The sequence below is a fragment of the Podarcis filfolensis genome, assembly GCF_964270895.1.
Source record: "Podarcis filfolensis genome assembly, chromosome: 8".
NCBI classification, from domain to species: Eukaryota; Metazoa; Chordata; class Lepidosauria; order Squamata; family Lacertidae; genus Podarcis; species Podarcis filfolensis.
Window position 1 is genome coordinate 62,073,854 of NC_139611.1, and position 19,903 is coordinate 62,093,756.

The following is a 19,903-nucleotide window of genomic DNA, read 5'->3' on the forward strand; positions in this document are numbered from 1 at the left end:
GTAGGCTAGACTGCTAGAGGTCATGACTGGCCCAAGGTCACCCAGTGAGGTTCATGGCTGAGTTGGGATTTGAACCCTGGCTTCCTAGGTCCGAATCCAGCGCTCTAACCACTACACCACACTACTGCCATAAGAGGGAGGTGTCAGAATGCAGAGGAGGAAGGCAGGGCTCCTGCACCCTATAGTTGTATAAATGAGATTATTTCAGCAGGTGCAACTTGCCATGCAAGCTGTGCAAGGCTACCAATAGTTAGTAGCCACAATGGGTATTTTCTGTCTTTGCTGTTGGACACAGTGTGCCACTGAATACCACTTGCTTCCCGCACAGGCGGGGAGAACATGGTTGCAATCAGGTCTTGCTTGTGGGCTTTCTAAGAGACATCTGGCCACTATAGTAACAGCATTGACCACATGAGTCTTTGGCCTGATACAACAAGACTCTTCTATTCTTGTAGGTACAGTAATATATCCATTGAGTACAATGGGACTTGTAAATACACCTAGGATTCTGCTGCAGAGGTGAAAGCAGGTTTCAAATAACAGATGAGGAAAGAGTGGCCCTCCACATGCTGTTGGGCCCCAGCATCCCCACCCATTAGCCATGCTGCAGCAGCTGATGTGAGCTGGGAGTCAAAACAGTACCTGGAAGACTGTAAATTTCCCCACCTATTTTAAACTGGCAGACATGCCTGACCATTATGCCTGTTTGCAACAAACAGAACAAGATTTCCACTGTCAGATTTGCAGTGCAACTCTATAAATGTATACTTCAAAATAAGCCCCTTGATTTCAGACATATGGTAAAGGTAAAGGGACCCCTGACCATTAGGTCCAGTCGTGACCGACTCTGGGGTTGCAGCGCTCATCTCACTTTATTGGCCGAGGGAGCCGGCGTTTGTCCGCAGACAGCTTCCGGGTCATGTGGCCAACATGACTAAGCCGCTTCTGGCGAACCAGAGCAGCGCACGGAAACGCCGTTTACCTTCCCGCTGGAGCGGTACCTACGGTATTTATCTACTTGCACTTTGACGTGCTTTCGAACTGCTAGGTTGGCAGGAGCTGGGACCGAGCAACGGAAGCTCACCCCGTCGCAGGGATTCGAACTGCTGTCCTTCTGATCGGCAAGTCCTAGGCTCTGTGGTTTAACCCACAGCGCCACCTGCATCCCTTGGACTTGTCAATTTTATTATTTTAGGACTTGTCAATTTTATTATTTAGGAGAGACCAGATAACTTTCCTCTTAAACGAGCCTTTGGTGCAAGATGACATCTTTCTGTCCCACCTGTTTTGAGAAATATATTATGCCCTGATGTCCACCTCTCACTCTCCTCAATATTGAAAGATACAAAGACTGGAAAGTAAATACATGGGGCAGAGGGAGGATGGTTTAAACTTTAAGCTTAAAGTTTGGAAGGGAGAAGACAGCTGGGTTTGAGCCTTATGGAAGAATCACCTTGTACTCTTGCTTAGCTTTTTCTGGATATCTTCATTGCTGGAGAGTCCTAGGAGGAAGTCACTGCCTGAGGTCCAGCAATCCTGGTAACTATGCATGGCTGTTCATGTTCTCTACTTTTTAAAGTATGGCTGGGTACATCTAGGTTAGACCTAGATTGTAGAATCATCCTCTTACCCCCTTCTCCTACAAGCAGAATCCTCATAGTTGCTAATGCAGTAAAATAACACTAGCATTTGTTTAGTGCTGTAGATGCAGTTTTTAAGAAGTCTCCAATCCTATGCACACTTACCTGGAAGCAAGTTCCATTAAACTCAGTGGACCTTACTTTTGAGTAGACATGCAGGATTGCACTGAGAACCACTACAGTCCTTAAAACTAAGGATTATAAAGAGGCCAATATATTCTCTTCCTCCCCTCCACCCAACTGCAAATTGTACATTTGGACACAAGCATTATAATCTGGTTATGGATGCTATAACAATGGAGAAACATGGCAAATTAGATGCACATTTTTATTTTTATATATTTAAGGCTTTTAAACCCACCACCCACACAGAGTGTCCAGGTTCCTTCAAGATCCTCTTCCGCTGCATGGCAGTGCTCAGCCATCAGTCCAGTTTGAGTGAGGCCAGGCTCCAGTCAGGGATCAGAAAGAACCTAAGCACCAGCTGTTGGTGCTGGGGGGGGGGGAGGAGCAAGAAGCTGTTCACTTTTTACTGGCCTTTATGGCAGACTTTGTTATTTTAGCTGCCCCACTAGCCTTCTTCTCCACAGACTTAATTACACCCACGGCCACTGTCTGCCTCATGTCCCGAACAGCAAAACGACCTGCCAGAGAGAAGAGATCTCATTAGGGCACAGAAAGTTCAACACAGTTTCTGGAATCCTTTTACCTATGACCAACAGGTTTGAACTGCCACGGCTTAACTGCAGTTGCCAAGTTTGAGATTTGTAGCTTCACTCACAGAATTACCAGCTCCTAGTATTCCTTAGGAAGAAGGACTGATTATTAAACTAGTTTTTAAAGCTGTCACATAGATGTAGCTATAAATGGCTGTAGAATGCAAAACTGCAAGCTAGAAGAGTGCACCATTAGCAAGCAGCAGCCTTCCTAAAAGCCAGAAATAAATGCCTAACGGAAGATGGGGGTAACCTTTGGTCTGCCAGATGTTGCTGCACTACAACTCCCTTCAGTCCTAGGAAGCATGGCCAGGGATTATGGAAGTTGTAGTTCATCAACATCTGGAGGGCTAAAGGTTACCTACTCTTGGCCTACCCACTCATATTATACAATAGCCACTAATATTTAGCATGTGGCACATTTAATAGGAGGATACAGTTAAAGATCATCACTCACTGCCAAGCTTCAAAGGAGGACCTGATTCATCACAACTGACCACAGAATGATTCATTATTTGTTTATTTGGACGATTTATGTGCACTGTTTTCAAGTTCAGTCTACTCAAAACAGCTACTGAGGCAGACAGGAGAGGCCTGAAAGAAGACTCCTAAACAGACCCAGAAGGTCCTACAGAGGCAGTTATTCTTAGCAGAAGAATACCCTTACATGAGCAACACACATCAAGTACAAACCTACTCAAAACTTCCTGTTATAGCAAACTCTCAAACCACATTCTGCACCCACGCCCACAATTTAGTCTCACATCCTCAGTCAAGGGCAAGAGGTACTGGGTACAGACTTAGCTACCCAAAAATCTAATTTTTCAGTCCATTTTAAAAAACTCCAAGTTGCTAGCCCTCATGGCTGTTGCGGTATGTGCACATGCACAATGCCCCTTAGTGCCAGATGAAAATAGGATGCTGCCTTATACCACTGACCCATCAAACTCAGTACCATCTTCCCTGACAAGCCACGGTTCTCCATGGTATCAGCCAGTGAGTTTCTCTTCCAACCTTACCTGGAGATGCCAGGGGTTGAACCTGTGACCTTCTGCATGCAAAGCAGATGCTCTGCCCAGCTCAGGGCCTAGGCATAGCTGAATGACCTGAAAAGGCCCTTGCGCAATCTAGACCGTCACCCTTCCACATAATGAGAAAAACCAAAATGATGCCCATTAAAATGGAAGTACGGACACTTTTGCATGATGGTTTCCGAGACCAAGCAGCAGGCTTTCATCTGTGGGTTTTTTTTTTTTTTTAATACATTTGGAAGTCATTTTGAATCAAGATAGTGGACTGAACTTTTCTAAGCTACACCAATCTCAAAACTGCCCAGATGTTGCAGTTTTTTAGAATTCCTAGCCAATCCCAGATATGAGGCCACAAGTCTCTGATAAATGTGCTGCAAACTTACCAAGAGGTGGGTATTCAGAGAAGCTCTCCACACACATGGGCTTGCCAGGGATCATCTGAACAATGGCCGCATCGCCAGTCTTCAGGGATTTGGGGTCATCCTCCAGCTTCTTGCCAGACCTGCGGTCAATCTTCTCCTTCAGCTCAGCAAACTTACAGGAGATATGGGCTGTGTGGCAGTCCAGGACTGGGGCATAGCCTGCTGAGATCTGGCCCGGGTGGTTCAAGATGATCACCTACAACATCAAGGTCAAGGAGGAAGAACATGTAGGACTTCGGAACACATTCACTCTACCTGTGCAGCAGCCTTTCCCCAACTGGGTGCCCTTCAGATGTTTTGGACTACAACTCCCATCAGCCCTGGGAACATGGGAGATGGCCTTTTCGGTGGCTGCTCCTAAACTATGGAACTCCCTCCCTGGTGAAGCTAGACTGGCACCCTCCTTGCTCTCCTTCTGCTGGCAGGTAATTTTTTTTTGCTCCAATAGGCTTTTAGGAATTGACTGCTTTTTATGAAAGAGCTGGTGCCGTACTGGTTTTTATTGTAATTATTTGTAAGGTTTTAAATAAATTGTATGTATGTATATAGCTTTTTGTTCTATCAGTGTTTACTTTTTTAATGATTGCTTTCCCCCCTTTTTTGCAGTTCTTATTTTTACTTATTTTAAGGCACCTTGAGTCCTGTTCTATGATGATGATGATGCTACACAGCAGAGGCAGGAAACTGCCCACTTGACATTGGATGATTGTTCAACTTCAACAGATTCCTCTTGCTGTTTATGCAGTATTCCACAAGCTTTGTTTTCTTCTCTGAATGCCATGCCACCTGGGGCAACTCCATGTTTCTGACCAGGACAGTAATAATAGTTCAGGATTCAGAATACTTGTAATGCAAAGGGCTTGATCTCAATGGTGACTGGAGCCCATGGGGAATGGAATGGCATTATGAGTTACTGTATCAGCCATGTTGATCCTTGATTCTGGCCCTGATTTTAAGGTACTTAACCTGGGCAGACTGGAAATGAGAATTGAGCGTCCAATGAAGCTTGGCCTTTTTACACCTGATCTGGGAGGGTGGGGCCTCAGGCTGCTGAGGTGGGATTGAGGAGGCAGTTGTTGCTCTTATTGCTAGGTTGTTGTTGTTTTTGTATTGTTTGCTGTGATGTATGGGAATTGTTCGGTTTAGTTTTGTATTTTTGAATTTATTACTGATGTCTACTTTTGTTATGTTGTAGTTATGTGTTTATTCATTATGTAAACTGCCTTGAGCATGGCTTGAACTGTGGAAAGGCAGCATACGTTTGTTTGTATGTATGTATGATTGATTGACAGGTAGTAAGTTGGCCTGTGCAGGTGTGGGGAGATAAAGGCCTGGCCCACCAGGCCAAAAAGGTCCCCCGCCCCTGCTTTATGGAGTTACAAGGATGTGCAACCAAGCATTATGGGAAGGGCTGCAGCTCAGTGGAAGAGCATCTGCATACAGAAAGTCCCCAGTTCAATCCCCAGCAACTCTAGGTAGGACTGGGAGGGAAACCAGGCCCAAATCATGGAGACCTGCTGCCAGTCAGTGTAGACAATACCAAGCTAAATGGACCAATAAGTGACTAAATATGGAAGCTTCCTCTATCTCCCAAGACCCCTCTGGCCCTGCCCACCCCTCACCTGGGCTGAGAAGCTGCCTGCCTCCATGGGGGGGTCGTTCTTGCTGTCCCCGGCCACGTTCCCACGACGGATGTCTTTCACCGACACGTTCTTGACATTGAAGCCCACATTGTCTCCTGGCAGGGCCTCCGCCAGCGCCTCGTGGTGCATTTCCACAGACTTCACCTCTGTGGTGATGTTGGTGGGGGCAAAGGTGACCACCATGCCGGCCTTCAGGAACCCTGTTTCCACCCTGCCCACTGGGACAGTGCCAATGCCTAAGGGTAAAGCAACAGGTTTACCCACTGAGCTGCACAGCTAATGGCCTGACAGAGTTACTGAAAGCTCTGCCTCATAGAACAACAGCCGTCCCCAGTCGAGTAGTGAAAAATATGGCCTAGTCAGCCTCAGGCAACCCACTAGGCTTCCATATGTAAAGTAGTACTATTTAACACTTAAGAATTGGTGGCCGAGTTTGTGTTTCTCCTCTTCCATCCCAGTCTCTTTCCCCTTGTGTGCCATGGCTTTTAGACTGCAAGCCTTCAGACTGCAAGCTGCTCCAGGAGCCTTTTTGGCAGAAATGCAGGCTACAAATGCAGACCAGCAAGGACTTGGAATTCTTCCTGAAAGCTGGAATATTTGCCTGCATTGAATCACTGCACTGTGAATAACTATTGAAGCGCAGGTCAATATCCTTTTACATTATTATCCCACCTGTACAATAATGCATACCACCAATCTTGTAGACATCCTGCAGAGGAAGGCGAAGGGGCTTGTTAACAGGGCGGGAAGGAGGGATAATAGAATCCAGAGCTTCCAGCAAAGTGGTGCCAGAGGCATTGCCTTCCTTCCTGGTGATGCTCCAGCCCTTGAACCAAGGCATCTGCCAACAGAGATGAAGAGCATGTGCAGTTTTGAGCATGCCTGCAAATATTTGTGACAGCCTGAAGTCACATCATGCAATTCTACAGCTGGAGACCTCTTGGTCTTTGGAAGGGGGCATGTTCTCCTGTCTCTCTCCTGGGAATGCGTTTCCAGTTTTTAGGAGGGGGTAGGAACAAGCTTGGCAAGTCTAGGCTTAATCCCTGGGATCTTCAATTGGGAGCTTACCAAAGACTTCCTTCATGGTACTCTGGAGAACTACTGCCAATCTATGTTAGCCAAAGTGGGTCAGGTGGGCAAACAGCCTAACTCAGTATGAACAGGGCTATGTGTCTTCTGCAATTCCACTGGGTGTGGAATTCAGCTTACCAAAAGCCTCAGATTTATTTTCAAAGGAGGGGGGAAATGAACTTTCTAGTTCTTATGACTGCAGAGGCATGTTTGAAAGTGGGCATAAGATGTCTGCTTAAATCTCCAATGCCAGAATAGATGCTTAAGTAAGATTTTTAGACATGGGATAAAGAAAGGATGAGGTCTTACGCCCTCCAGATGCTTGACTCCAAGTCCCATCAACCCCAGCAAATACAGTCAGGAATGATGGGCGTTGTAGTCCAACAGCATCTGGAGGACCACAGGTTTGTGCTGGAGAAATACTACTGACCTCATCAATCTAAACTTCCCTACTGAGTAGGTTTGAGGAAAGGGGAAGAAAAATACTGTAGGCTACTCACATTACTGCTGGGCTCCAACATGTTGTCTCCATGCCACCCAGAGATGGGCACAAAGGCTACAGTGGCTGGGTTGTAGCCAATCTTCTTGATGTAGGCACTCACTTCCTTGGAAATCTCCTGGTAGCGCTTGCTGCTGTAAGGAGGCTCTGTAGAGTCCATCTTGTTCACCCCAATGATGAGCTGCTTCACCCCCAAAGTATAGGCCAAAAGGGCATGCTCACGGGTTTGCCCACTCTTGGAGATGCCAGCTTCAAACTCACCCATGCCAGCAGCCACAATCAGCACTGCACAGTCAGCCTGGGGAGACCAAGAGACAGCTCTGGAATACTGTCTGGTGTCTAGGGACTCCCAAGGAGTCAGGGTAGAATCTAGGGCACAGTTAGGGCAAACTAATATGGCAGGCCTAAGTCATTTACATTCATCTAGAAACTATTAGTGCCATGAAATTGGATACAAATCTCTAATGGAGTTTCAAGAGTCCTCAGCAAACTACAACCCATGAGGTTGTGTTAGGGGAAAGGTTTGATTTCCAGACTTTTTATCATCTTGGTAGCCCTCCTCTGCACACGTTCCAGTTTGCCAATATACTTCTCAAACTGTGGCACCCAGAGCTGGCCACAGTACTCCAGATATGGTTTGACCAAGCCTTGATCGAGGCTTTAAAAAAAAAAAGTAAGTTACATTTTACTTTGCACTGTTTTGCAAAGAAAAAAGAAGCAGCCATAACTAATGGCACACGTTTCCTCTCCATGGGAGTGGAAGGCTGCAACCTTACCTGAGAGGTCCCAGTGATCATGTTTTTTATGAAGTCCCTGTGGCCGGGAGCGTCAATGATGGTAATGTAGAATTTGCTGGTTTCGAACTTCCACAGGGAGATGTCGATGGTGATCCCTCGCTCCCGCTCAGCTTTCAGCTTGTCCAGCACCCAGGCATATTTGAAAGAGCCTTTCCCCATCTGTAAGGAAGAGAGAAAACTACTTTTAGCAACCAAACTATACATGATGCAAAATGCATCATCAGGAAGTCCAACTTACTTTGTTTTTTTAATTAACTGCATGCACGGATGGCGATGGGGTCGGGGGAAGCTATAATTAGGACTGCAGTGCAGCACATAGGGAGATTTAATCTTTTCATTCTCTACCACATTCCTTATTAAAATGGCATACCTACTCACTGCTGTAGGAGCTGTTTCTTTCTGGAATTAATAGCATGTGAGGGGGATTTTCAAAATGATTGTAACAGGGTTAGAAAGGGCTAACTCTTCTCCATGGTCATAAACCAATAATAGCCTCTTAAGTGAATTTAAATAGTTTGTTAAAACAAAACAAAACCCTGATGTGCTTGCTGCTACGCATTTAACATCTAAGCCAGCTTTCTCCTGAATCTTGTGCAGTTGCAGGAGGTAGATGTAGCTGTGTGTAAGAGAGTGTTAATATATTGCTACCGGCCACCCCAAACTCAGCCAAGCGGTAGCAAGATTTCAGGGGTCTTGGCACTTAACCAGGGTTTGTGTTCCTTTGGAATGAGGCATAGCAGAGCCTATAGTATCTTTAAGGTATATAGTTTTATTTACACATACATACACCTTAGCCTTGAAGATGGAGGCTACATTAAGTTAAGTCAGCATCTTAAAAATAAATAAAAATGAATGCACACTATTTCCAAAACACTCCAGCAGGGTGAGAAGATGACAGACAAGGGGAGATAGGATTCCTGGAGCAGCCAGTGATTAAGTAAAAATTAAAAAAAAAGTAGTAGCAGTGCCAGAGGTTCAAAGCTACCCCAATATTACCCAATAATATCCCTAATTGTGCAATCACAATCAAGGAAGTAGGAATGCCCTCTGCATGTACCTCGAGGCACTGTCTTTCATTCTAGGCCTGAGCCCTAGCATGAACTCACCTCAGCTGCCTCCTTCTCAAATTTCTCTATGGTACGCTTGTCTATGCCTCCACATTTGTAGATGAGGTGGCCTGTGGTGGTCGACTTGCCAGAGTCCACATGCCCAATAACCACTATGTTGATGTGGGTCTTCTCTTTGCCCATGGTGACGAGGCTGGAGGAGCCTGTAAGGATTGGAAGCAAGAGGACAAAGCCCAGATGTACCTGGAAAAGGGGGGAAAGTCTACAAACATGGTTCAAACTGCAGCTACACAACAACATTTGCAGGCCACCAGCTGCAAAAAAAGGACTCTGGAGTCCAAATTATGCCTCCCAATTTAACATCAAAGTTTTTCTACTATGCCTGCATGCTTCGCCCCAGCATTTTTTTGGGGGGGCACTAAGTAGAAGACAGTGGCCCCAATCAGAGGCTGCTAATTTAAGATGCCCATGCCCAGGCTTGGATTCTGGTGCATGCACCAAAGTTACTGGAGTGAGACCCATTTAGACCACTGTAAAGATGTGCAGTGAACACACAAACACACACACACACACACACACACACACAGCCAAGACAAAGCCTTGGGTCAGAGAAAAGACCAGAAGGAAACAGAATAAGCAAGATGGGCAGAGACCCCCACCAGCAACTGGCACCTTCACTGGTCCAGTTTGACAGCCCTATATTCTGCATTATGGATTCAGAAGTAAGTCCTATTCAGAAATCCTATCCAGTTCAATGGGCATAAAGTAGGTGGGTTATGAGTCTACAATTTTAAGAACTAGGGAGTAAATCCTATTGAGCACAGTAAGTATGTATAGGATTGCAATGTTTAATCCCAAAGAAATTCACCCAAATAGCCACAGTTGGGGTGGGCAGGGAGCCAGATAGGGCAGGTCTCCTGCACCTTTAACAGGTATGTAGAATTGAGAATCTCTCCTCCGCAGGTGTGCCTGGGATAACAAGCTGCTAAATTCGCTCCCCTACACAGATATTAAAGGCACAGGAGCCCAGCCCCTTCGCCCAGCCACCCTAGTCGCAATTTCACGAATTGAGCCCTGCATGCACACTTCCGAGTACACCTCACCTCTCCCGACCCGAAAACCAAATGCCCCCTAACCGAAACCGAAGCGACTTCGAAGTCAAACCAGACCAGAGTCCCTTGACCTTGCTAAGATCAGCGGGGGAGACACACACACACCCGGCCAAGCATCGGTTTTATCGAGGGTCTTTGAAAAGAAACAACGCCCCCCCCTTTCCAGCCTGCGTGTAAACGGATCAATTCGAATGAACCTCGTAAAAGACACTCAACCCTTTCCACGAGCAGGTGCCAGCCTCGGCACGTGCAAAAGTGAGCCCCCCATCTTTGCAACGCACAAGTCACTCGCGAATAAAACGGGTTGAGAAACCCCGCCGAATGCTCCCGCACAAACCCCGCGTCACCTTTCTCCACGTGTGAATCCCGAAGGCCCAATATGCACGCAGTGCTTTGGTCCGCGGCTTTTAAGTCCTCAAAGGCGGGGCCGAGTTTGGGCAGAAACCAAAAATCCCTCCCCCCATCGCTTCTTTTCAGCCATCACAATGGATTGATGGGAGGGCTGGGTTGACGTGAAACAGAAGTTTTTAAAGGTGGAGGGACCAAACGAGAGAAGTAAGGTGACACTGGTGTCTCGCTTTACTTGGGAATTTGATTTTTTTTACAAACTCTTACTTTCCTGGAACAATGAGGGCTAGAGAGTTAAAATGATAAAATCAGACATTCCCTTCAGTTTTAGCGGTGGATCTGTTTCTCTACAGGGAAAAGGGTGCTATATGCAGCCACAATGCAGTGCAAAAACACTTTTTTGAGGCAGTGGCTAGGCCACTCCAACTCCCATCCGCTCCAGCTGGGCTGGCATAGCCAGGGGTCAGGGATGCTGGGAGTTGTAGTGCAGCAATATCTGGAGGGCCACAGGTTGCCCAGCTCTACAGTACACCTGCATGAGTTCACGCTGCTCCTGCTAGACCAGAGGTGTGTGGTCTGAATATTAACATAATTCTAGACAAATTTCTAGTGCATAATTTATATATATATATTTGGGGAGAAAACACCTCTCGTTGGATTCTTCCATTTTAGCTGCCAACAGAATATATTTATTTTTGATGGATCAATCTCAATTTCCAGTCTGAAGAAATGCTCCACAGAATGTAAAGCAATTTTCCATTGTTTAGGCTATATAATATTCAAATTCCTTAATTCACACATCTCGTAAGATCCATTAAGTTTGTATGAACAATGGCTACAGGTTCAACTTTCTTTAAGGATCTCGAAGCTACAAACATGAGTCTGACCAAACTGCGGGAGGCAGTGGAAGACAGGAGTGCCTGGCGTGCTTTGGTCCATGGGGTCACGAAGAGTCGGACACGACTAAACGACTAAACAGCAACAAGGATCCAGCTATTTCCTCCAATGATTTAGGAGATGTCACTCATTGTCACTTTTAACCTAACACCCAGGACCCGAGGTTTGACTAGCCACACCCATTTGTTATAGATGAGAACCAATAATTGCTCTAGATTGATCAGTTTCCAGTGGAGTAGCTTTGTGGCACTTTAAAGCCTCACAAATTTGTTATGAACAGTTCACAAAAACTAATGCCATAATGAATTTGTTGGACTTTTAGGTCCCACAAGACTCATTGTTAGTTTTGCTAGATTGGTTAGTCACTCTTCCTGCAGAAAAATAATTAGGAAATGAACACTTTATCCTGAGTTCACACACACACACCGCTTGCTCTTTAGGCAAAAAAGCTCTCAGAATAACATAACACGTGAGGTAAAAGGAATTGAGAGGGAGGAGGGAAAGCAAGTTCAAAGACAAATTATTCAACTTATAGAGAGTAGTTCATAACCTAGTTCAAAGACAGAAGGTTTGGTGTAGCTGAGCATACATGTTTACTCAGAAGCAAGCTTAGTCTGCATTTAATGGGCCTTACTCCCAAGTAAGTTTATTTTATTTCTGTATCAAAATATTTAGAGACCCCACTTTAATAAAAATACATAAATAAGGTATGCAGCATACGAAACAAGATAAAACATCAGACATTAAAAACTTCCTATGAAAAACTAGCTCCAGTAAACTCAGTGGCAAAGGATTGCTAAGAGGTTTGCTAAAAATGTTCCGACTAAAGACCAACTAAGAAGACATGAATGAATCAACAAGCTTTTGAGTTTTCATAATTATTTCTCAACAAAGAAAAATGTTGGAGGTTTTTTGGTTTTTTTTTGCAGAGATACAACAAAATATTTAAGGGCATGATGAAAAAGCATCTGATGAGATGAGCTCTTGTCCACAAAAACTTATACCACTGCAAGGCTGAAGCCCTGAACCCATTTATTTAAACGTGAACCAAACTACTGTAGTTCATTTTGTAAATGGACTAACATGGAGTGGAATCAGTTCCTTTGGGGACATGTTGAACTTGAAATAGTTCCTTTTTAAAATTAACTTTCCAAGCTCCAAGCAGCCCTCCTGTCTGATCAGGAATGTTTGCTCCCTAACATTCTGAGGGGTTTGGGTTTGACCGTTGGAAGTGGGCAGTTGGTGATCTCTGGGGTAAGTAAGGCTCCTTAGGAAACTCTGTGGGGTTGGGGAATTGCAAAGGCAGGTCCCTACTAGTGAATATAGGCTAGGGGGATTTAAATATAGTAAAAACAAAGAAGCCCAACGTACAGATCAACTTCCCTACAAACCAAGAGTAAGTTCATTTAACACGAAACAGCTCCATCTTTATATTTGCTAGCCTTTTAGTGTCTCTTCACTCACTTGTCAACCATTATTTCGGTCATTTTATTGATATCTACTATGCTTTTATGCTCTACACACTTGTTGGTCTACTTATGTACTGTTCTCTTTTGTATGCTCGATGTTATTGCAGGAAAACTCACTTTTAAAAAGTCTGTCCTCGTCTCCTTCCTCTCACGCCAGTCTCCCTGCCAAGCCTGCCAAATGTGCTGCTATTTGCCCCCTCCAGCCACAGACTAAGCAAAATATTTCCTTAGCACCCACCCTTGTTGCAGGATGTGAGATTCCTCAGGTAGTTTTAGGGCAGCCTGCCCCAAGGTATTTTGGACTACAGCTCCCATCACCCTCAACCTTTCACTGTGACAGCTGGGGCTGTTGGGAGTTGGAGTCTAACACATCTGGAGGGCATCTGGTTGGGGAAGACTGGCTGCTAATCTTTCAACATGGCTTCCAGAGTGGTCTGTGAAACTAGGCCCGGTTCTCATTCCCATTCTCAGCAGCATGCCTGTCAGGAATGGCGAGAAGATGGAGAAGAGGTCTCAGAGTAAGAACAGAGGGAGGACCTGCACAGAGACCAGCGATAGGGAGGTGCCTGGCTACAAAACCCCATTGCTATCAGCAGGAGAGTCCAAAGAGCCTGCAGATGGGAATCTGCAAAGTCCCAAGGTGCCTGGACCCCAAATCCCTGAAATTGTGGAGCATCCTGGGACACCAGCCCCCTGGTCCAGACGGAGGGCAGACAGGCTCAAGCAGGAGCCGGCAGGTAGGTTATTACCTTTCTTATTTTATGCTCATTTTACTGCTGGTGCCACTTTTGTATTAAACATTTTAGATCAGCCTTCTTTGACCTGGTTCCTTTCAGAAGTTTTGGACTACAACTCCCAACAGCTCCAGCCAGCACAAGGATATTGACTCCGGTCTTCCCTGCCCAATGTGTACATTTGTAAAACATGCACAAAACCTCCAGATATTAAAAATACACCATTAATCTCACAAGAAAAGTAATTTCATGTGGCAGCTGTTCCTGGAACCCCCCACTATCTTGGGAAGTGTGGAATGTAATCATCATCATCATCATCATCATCCTTAGCAAGCGAACTAAATACAATTATGATCCGAATTTTTTTTTGTTCTAGCAGGTGATGGGTGGGTGTCCAAAGATGCAGAGGCTTTGTCTGCAGTGGCTGTGGGAGGCAGAGAAGGAAACCACCAAACCCTGCAGGCAGAGAGCAACACACTGGTTCAAAAGAAGCCAAAGCCTCTGTCCCTGGAGGAGCCAGACAGAGCCCAGGCAGCAGATGTGCTTGAGAACTTCCTCAGTCATTTTCTCACCTATCTGCATGATTGCCCAGACAGGCCTTACTTCAGGGACACCAGGGAACTCGTTCCAGGCAGCAGCTATGAGTATGAAAAGGTAATGTATAACAAATGTCAGGTAAGCAGCCTTATTCAAACCTGGGCAACCTCTCAGTTGTTGTTGGGATGCAATCCCCAACATTCCTAGTCAGCTTGGCCAGTAGTCAAGGATGATGGAAGCTGAAGTCCAGCAACATCAGGGGACCCAAGTTGTAGAATAGGGCTGGGAAATCTGTGGTCCTCCAGATGTTGCTGGACTCCAGTTGCCATCAGACTCAGCCAGGTGACCAATGATCAGGGATGATGGGAGTTGTAGTTCAGCAACATCTAGGGTACCAAAAGTTCCCCACTCCTAGTAGAAATAGTTAAACGCCCCTTATCTCAGTGCTGCTGCTCTGATCAAAACTGAGGACATCTCCGCCCCATAAAACTTCAGGAGAATGAGCCTCCTACACCTTGCCTAACTGGGCTCTGAGGAGGAAAGTTCAAAAATCTCACCTAAGCAGCAAACTCACTGTATGGCCTCAGGTGAGCTGCAAGCTCTCTCAGCCTCAGTCTGAACCCATCTGCTGCATGGGGATTCAAATTGCAGTCAACAATCCACCACAGAGTTTCACTAGCCTGAGCCCATTAGAACCAGTGGGTATTGTGCCATATGAAGATTGTAATAGCAGTGTAACATAATGGCTGTAGATCAAACCACACCTAATGGACTTTTAATTTAAACAATGGGAGGGAACCCTGTGGGTGCTACAGAAGGCCCCTGTGAGTGCATGTGCACCTGCAAGCCCCACACCAGTGACCCCTGTGCTGTAATAAATGCTTACTACTGCTGCTTTCTGGTACTAAAATCCAAAAAGCCAATATAATGCTGGTGAAGCATAACAGTTATCCAAATCAGGCCATTTGCAGTCAAGGAGTAAATCTTCAAGGAAGAATTAATCTCAAGGAAGCTGCCATCTGCCTCCTTACTGCTCTGCTGCTGAAACCACCACTAACCTGCCCCACCCCCTGTGATGCAATTGGGCACACCTCCCCTCATCTCAAACCACGGATCATACTGGCTGAGGCTGATGGGAACTGAAGTCCAACAACAGCTAGAAGGGAAGACCTCAGAGTCAGTGTGACAGGTGAGGCAGGGTTGGTACTGTGCCTCAAGCCCTCTCCTTCCTTCCCTGTTGTCTTCAACGATGCTGTTGGTTTGCCTGCAGGTCTTGCATCTGGGCGAGTTTGAGGTGATGCTAAGCATCCTTGTCCCACAGGATGTCCAGTACACTGAAGTGGAGGGCTATGGTGGCCTCTTTTACACCCTGGCTCTCTTGAGAAAGTCTCGCAGCTTCCCAGCAACGCTCCTTCTGGAGGATGGGAAGACCATCTCCCCACGGAACATCATGGAGGAATTCCGGAAACACGTCGACCAGTTTCTTAAAGTTTCTTATTCAGGTGTGGCCAATCAGGGATTTGGGATGAGGGTAGGAGAAAAGGATGAATAGCCAACACCGGAGTGGGGTTTGTTTACAGACCTGAACCTCTTTATACTGCACCCAGGCACCACACATTCCTGGGAGGCTTGTAAACATTGCCAGCCACAGTTTGCTGAACTATGCAGGCACCCCAAGCAACTCCCTGGGGTGCCTGGGATACCTAACACACATCAAAAGCATATGACTTCCCCCCAAAAAATCCTGTGAACTGTAATTTCCACCTCACAGAGTTATAATCACCAGCAAACTCATTTTCTGTAAACTGCTTAGAGATTTATTTATGTTTAAATTAAGTAGTTTATAAATCCTGATAAATAAATTCATAAATTTGCTGCACACATGTACACCTGGAGGTGTACTGCATTTTTGGCTTGCATTTTTTTGCTAGCGTTGCAGGCTGTTTGGCTCCCTGAGCTGCCTCACTTGTTCACCTAGCTGTCCATCTGGTCTCTCAGTGCCTTTTCCAGGTTGGCAGATGAGGCTGGAGAAGAAGAAGTCAAACTGTCCAGCAGTTCAGCTTGTAATGCTGGACAACCAAGGTGCCAAGTTCATGTCCTTGAACCTCGTCCCTGCTCTGGAGATGACTGGCCAATGGCCATGCATGAAGAAGGCGAAGGAGCTGATCAAGGGGAAAGAACTGCTTCACTTGATGAGAGTGTTTTATTTCATAGCTGAACAATCCCCCGGGAGGCACAACAAAGGTAACACACCCCTCTTACCTCTGTCAGCCAACCTGGTGCCATCAAAGGGTTGTTAGGGGTAAATTTCAGGCTGGAGATAGAGGCAAAGGTTCCAGTTTCCCAGCAAACTCTTTCAATATGTAGGCTCAGCTAATGTTTCACCTAGATTCCCACTTACACACGAACACTCATGTGCGCATTAAGGATTTTATTTTTGTAGAAAATAACTAAACACGTCACATGTCAGCAAAGCACGAAACTTTTTGAATTTCCCCCAGAAATGGTAAATCTGGATTGTGTGGATGCTGTGAAAAATGTGCATGCATTTGAGCACTGATCCCACACAACAAGCCCCCACCTGGAATTAAGCCTGGTCTGTGTTTAGCCCAGCTGATCTTGGATCCCTGCTTGGCGGAAATTGGGGGCAAGACAGCCAAGGAAGGGGCTAGGTGCAAGGAGGAATGCAGCAGCCATAGGAGCCAACTCCAGGGGACTGAGGTCCCTTTGCCCCCCCAAAAAATATATTTGAGGGGACCCCCCCATTGATGGGCATTGCCATTCAAATGGTGTGTGTGCACCACGTCTTGTGATTGAGGGCAGGGCTTACCTGGGACCCCACAATATTCAAGTTGGCACCCCTCCTCCACACCCTGCATAATTTAATCCGCCTCTTTCATATAACATGTCTCCTGCCCCTAATTTTTTAAAAAAGCTGTACACCAGCAAACGTTTCCTTGTAAGGAGGTGTCTCCAGCTCCTTGATAATATTGATTACTAACACAGAGTGGTGTGTCTCTATGTCCTGTATATTTCAGAGACCTGGAGAATTTCATTCTCTCATGTTGAAAAAGAGATTTTGAACCTCAGCAGCAGGTCCCAATCGTATCACAAGACGAAGTGCTGCAGGTATGTGTGCCTGGCAACATTGTTAGGGTTTGTGATTAATGAGGGCAGCACTTAGTTTCTGACATAGGTGCTGGGGGAGGGGCATTGTGTATGCATGACTTCACACACATGATACCCCTGCCAACCCTGCCAAGCCAACTCAGACCGCCACCCCCCTCACCTGCCAGCCGTCTTGCCTATGTGAAAGGGGTGTGCGGGACAAAGATGCTTCGCCTTCTACGTCCCTGGCAATCAAAAGGATGTGGCAGGGCGAAGCATCTTTATCCTGGCGCATCCTTTTCAGGATCACTGAGGATTTTGGGAAGGAGCTGCCCCCTTCTTGAAAATATTGGGGGGCTGCCCCCCTGCCCCCGGTAGATAGCATCCCTGGTTTCTGAAATGAGATGGGCAGCTCTACCAGCATTCCACAAGTGGGGAGCCACTGCAGAAAAGGCCTGTTCTCCTGTTGCCACCCACTGGACCTCTCGTGGAGTGGGCACACAAAGAAGCCTCTGTTCCTCTGTCTCAGCCTCCTCCCTCATGTCATCCTCCTGTTCCAACCCTCCTTGTATGTCTCAGCCTGCCGTTCCATTTCTGAGCTCACAGAAGACTTGAGACTCATAACACAAAGCCTGCTCTTTGGCAGGTGTCTTGGCTGAGATCTTGCAGTGCAGAAAGGAGTGTTGGACCAGGAGTGGCAATGTTTGGCATGGAGTGCCTTTGCATATGGAAAACTTACCTACTGCATGTAGGATGAGTGCTTCTTTTATGTGTGTGTGTGAGAGAGAGGAACTGTTCCCTGCTGTTGGGTTACAAGAGTGTTAGAGAAATATAGTGTACAGACAAGTTCCAAGGCATAGTAGTCATATATTAGTAAAGGGAAGAGCAACTGCTCTGCCATCACTTTCTCCACCACCTTGCCCCCAAAAGTTTTCTCTTTTCCATAGTTCCCCTCAGCAGATATCCTCCATGTATGCTCTTGTGTGGATGACATACTGTATGGCCAGAGTGATATACCTCATGCCACAAGCCACAAGTCAAGTGACTACCCAAGTTTCAGAAATGATAACCATAGTTCATTGTATACAGAGAGATGGGGGTGGACATTGTTTGGGGGAAAGCTCTAAGAAAAGATCTGAATGAGTCAGGCTAATGACTTGGGGGGGGTCTGTTCTAGGAAAGACTGCTTGAAGATGCTGGAGGACCTTGTGAATGCTCTCAAGATGGAATACCCTCAAATGTTGGGTCATCTGAGTTCCTACCACAGTCGGACGTCCTTCCTGCACACCCTGTGGGAGTGGAAGGCCGATAAAGACTGGAAGCCTTCTGAAGTCCCTCAGTGTTTCGAGAGGGTCTTGACCAATTTCATCCACAAGGTGGCCACTGCTCACCTGACCCACTTCTTCCTACCCAAATGCAACCTGTTTGGGGCAAAGTTCTTCCCGCCCACAAAGCTGAAATTCTTATGGGCGCAGCTGAAAGAGAAGGAAGGAACTATGAAGTCGTTCACTGTGTCCCGCAAGAGACGTTGTTCTGTGATTGTAAATCCTGATATGACTTGGCCTCTCATGATTACCCTTGGCCTGATAGTTCTAGTGTCAGTTGTTCTCCCACAAACTGCAACTTAAAAATGTAGGGTTATCAGCTTCCACTGTTTGGCTTTCTGAACTGAGAGAAAATGTACTTTAGGATATCTTTGTTAATGGCCAGTCATAGTCATCTCATCCTGACCCAGATAGCAACATTTTGATGTAATCCACAGCAGTGCTTTAGAGGCAGTGTTTTACAGGATGGAATTTGTGTGGGGAAAATGTGTCACTGGGCTGGAAAATCCACATGGAGTTTAGGTAAGACAAGAGAACTGTGAGCAGGATAGCAGATGATTGTCAGCTCCTCCTCTTGGTCCTTCTTGCAAAATCTGTGGGGATCTTTCTCTTACACGTTTTCCCATGGAAGGGTTTTTGTTTGTTTGTTTGTTTGTTTGTTTTGCATCTCAAGCACTCATGACTTTCATCAAAGATAATTATATGGTAACAGTGGTAGCACATGCAATGATCCTCGATATTCCTGTTATGCATTTATCCCTTGATGATTTGACCATATGAGGAAGACAAAATATGTGAGTATATGGTGAGATAATATACCAGAGGAATGTAAATAGATGGCCTTATTCCTAGTATAAGACAGGCCAATCCCATTACCACTTTTGAACAGATCTCTGTATTCTGTTTAATTAGGAAATGTTGATTTGTGGGTTGGTGCTCTGTCCTGAAAATTAATTTCTCTGTGTGTTTATGCCCATAACAGCTAGTTAAAGCTACATCTGTGGCTCCAAGTTGCTTGGTCTTCTCAGTCACAATATACAGGATTTGATAATGTACTGATTTGCCATTCAGCCATTCCCAATCTGGTGCCCTCCAGATGTTTGGACTGCAACACAATCCCATTAGTCCCAGGCAACACAGGCATATTTCCATCAGCCTCAGCATCATGCATGCCAGGGCTGATGGGAGTTATAGTCTAAAACACCTGCAGGGCATCAGGTTGGGGAGGGAAGGCTAGTACAGTATCACCACCTTTTGCTTGCCTGGGTATTACTTCAGCTAGAAATGGGCTGCCTAGTTTGGTTTGGAGAGATCTCCAAGTTAATGGGTGGGATGAAAATAGTTTGTGTTTCGTTTCCTTCCTCATTGTTTTGTTTATTGGTGAGCTGTGTTGGTGTTCTGAGGGATGGACTTTGTTTATTTAAAACCAGAGAAAAATATAATAAATAGATTTCCTAAAGTTTATTTATGTGTTTGTCTTATTTATT

At 45.8% G+C, this 19,903-nt stretch overlaps 2 protein-coding genes across 21 annotated transcripts; one reads left to right on the top strand and one right to left on the bottom strand.

Moving 5' to 3' along the window:
- Window positions 1-1,954: 1,954 nt before the first annotated feature.
- On the bottom strand, window positions 1,955-13,155 carry LOC310768018 (elongation factor 1-alpha 1-like). 9 transcript variants are annotated; one of them, XM_083625725.1, is made up of 8 exons: window positions 12,830-13,155; window positions 8,926-9,089; window positions 7,799-7,978; window positions 7,024-7,320; window positions 6,143-6,293; window positions 5,432-5,688; window positions 3,771-4,005; window positions 1,955-2,284 (listed from the first exon to the last, which is right to left on the bottom strand). In XM_083625725.1, exons 2-8 carry the CDS (start codon window positions 9,067-9,069, stop codon window positions 2,163-2,165), a joined length of 1,386 nt encoding a protein of 461 aa, XP_083481851.1. In that variant the 5' UTR covers window positions 9,070-9,089; window positions 12,830-13,155; the 3' UTR covers window positions 1,955-2,162. The 9 variants fall into 9 exon arrangements, with proteins under 9 accessions (XP_083481851.1, XP_083481849.1, XP_083481847.1 ...); XM_083625723.1 differs by lacking the exon at window positions 12,830-13,155 and adding an exon at window positions 12,327-12,416; XM_083625721.1 differs by lacking the exon at window positions 12,830-13,155 and adding an exon at window positions 10,346-10,446.
- On the top strand, window positions 7,779-19,880 carry LOC310768017 (cyclic GMP-AMP synthase-like). 12 transcript variants are annotated; one of them, XM_083625714.1, is made up of 7 exons: window positions 7,779-7,859; window positions 13,187-13,449; window positions 13,823-14,100; window positions 15,254-15,485; window positions 15,982-16,227; window positions 17,022-17,112; window positions 18,269-19,880. In XM_083625714.1, exons 2-7 carry the CDS (start codon window positions 13,188-13,190, stop codon window positions 18,717-18,719), a joined length of 1,560 nt encoding a protein of 519 aa, XP_083481840.1. In that variant the 5' UTR covers window positions 7,779-7,859; window position 13,187; the 3' UTR covers window positions 18,720-19,880. The 12 variants fall into 12 exon arrangements, with proteins under 12 accessions (XP_083481840.1, XP_083481841.1, XP_083481832.1 ...); XM_083625715.1 differs by lacking the exon at window positions 7,779-7,859 and adding an exon at window positions 10,458-10,553 and having other exon boundaries at window positions 13,184-13,449; XM_083625706.1 differs by lacking the exon at window positions 7,779-7,859 and adding an exon at window positions 11,852-11,883 and having other exon boundaries at window positions 13,184-13,449.
- Window positions 19,881-19,903: the final 23 nt, after the last annotated feature.

Coding starts and splice junctions, on each gene's coding strand:
- LOC310768018 (XM_083625725.1), bottom strand. CDS start 9,069: ATGGGCAAAGAGAAGACCCACATCAACATAGTGGTTATTGGGCATGTG. Junction 6,294..7,023: donor TGTTGGAGCCCAGCAGTAAT/GTGAGTAGCCTA, acceptor CTCTGTTGGCAG/ATGCCTTGGTTCAAGGGCTG. Junction 4,006..5,431: donor CAGGCAGCTTCTCAGCCCAG/GTGAGGGGTGGG, acceptor TTGATGTTGTAG/GTGATCATCTTGAACCACCC.
- LOC310768017 (XM_083625706.1), top strand. Junction 15,486..15,981: donor TCTTAAAGTTTCTTATTCAG/GTGTGGCCAATC, acceptor CTGGTCTCTCAG/TGCCTTTTCCAGGTTGGCAG. Junction 17,113..18,268: donor CACAAGACGAAGTGCTGCAG/GTATGTGTGCCT, acceptor GGTCTGTTCTAG/GAAAGACTGCTTGAAGATGC.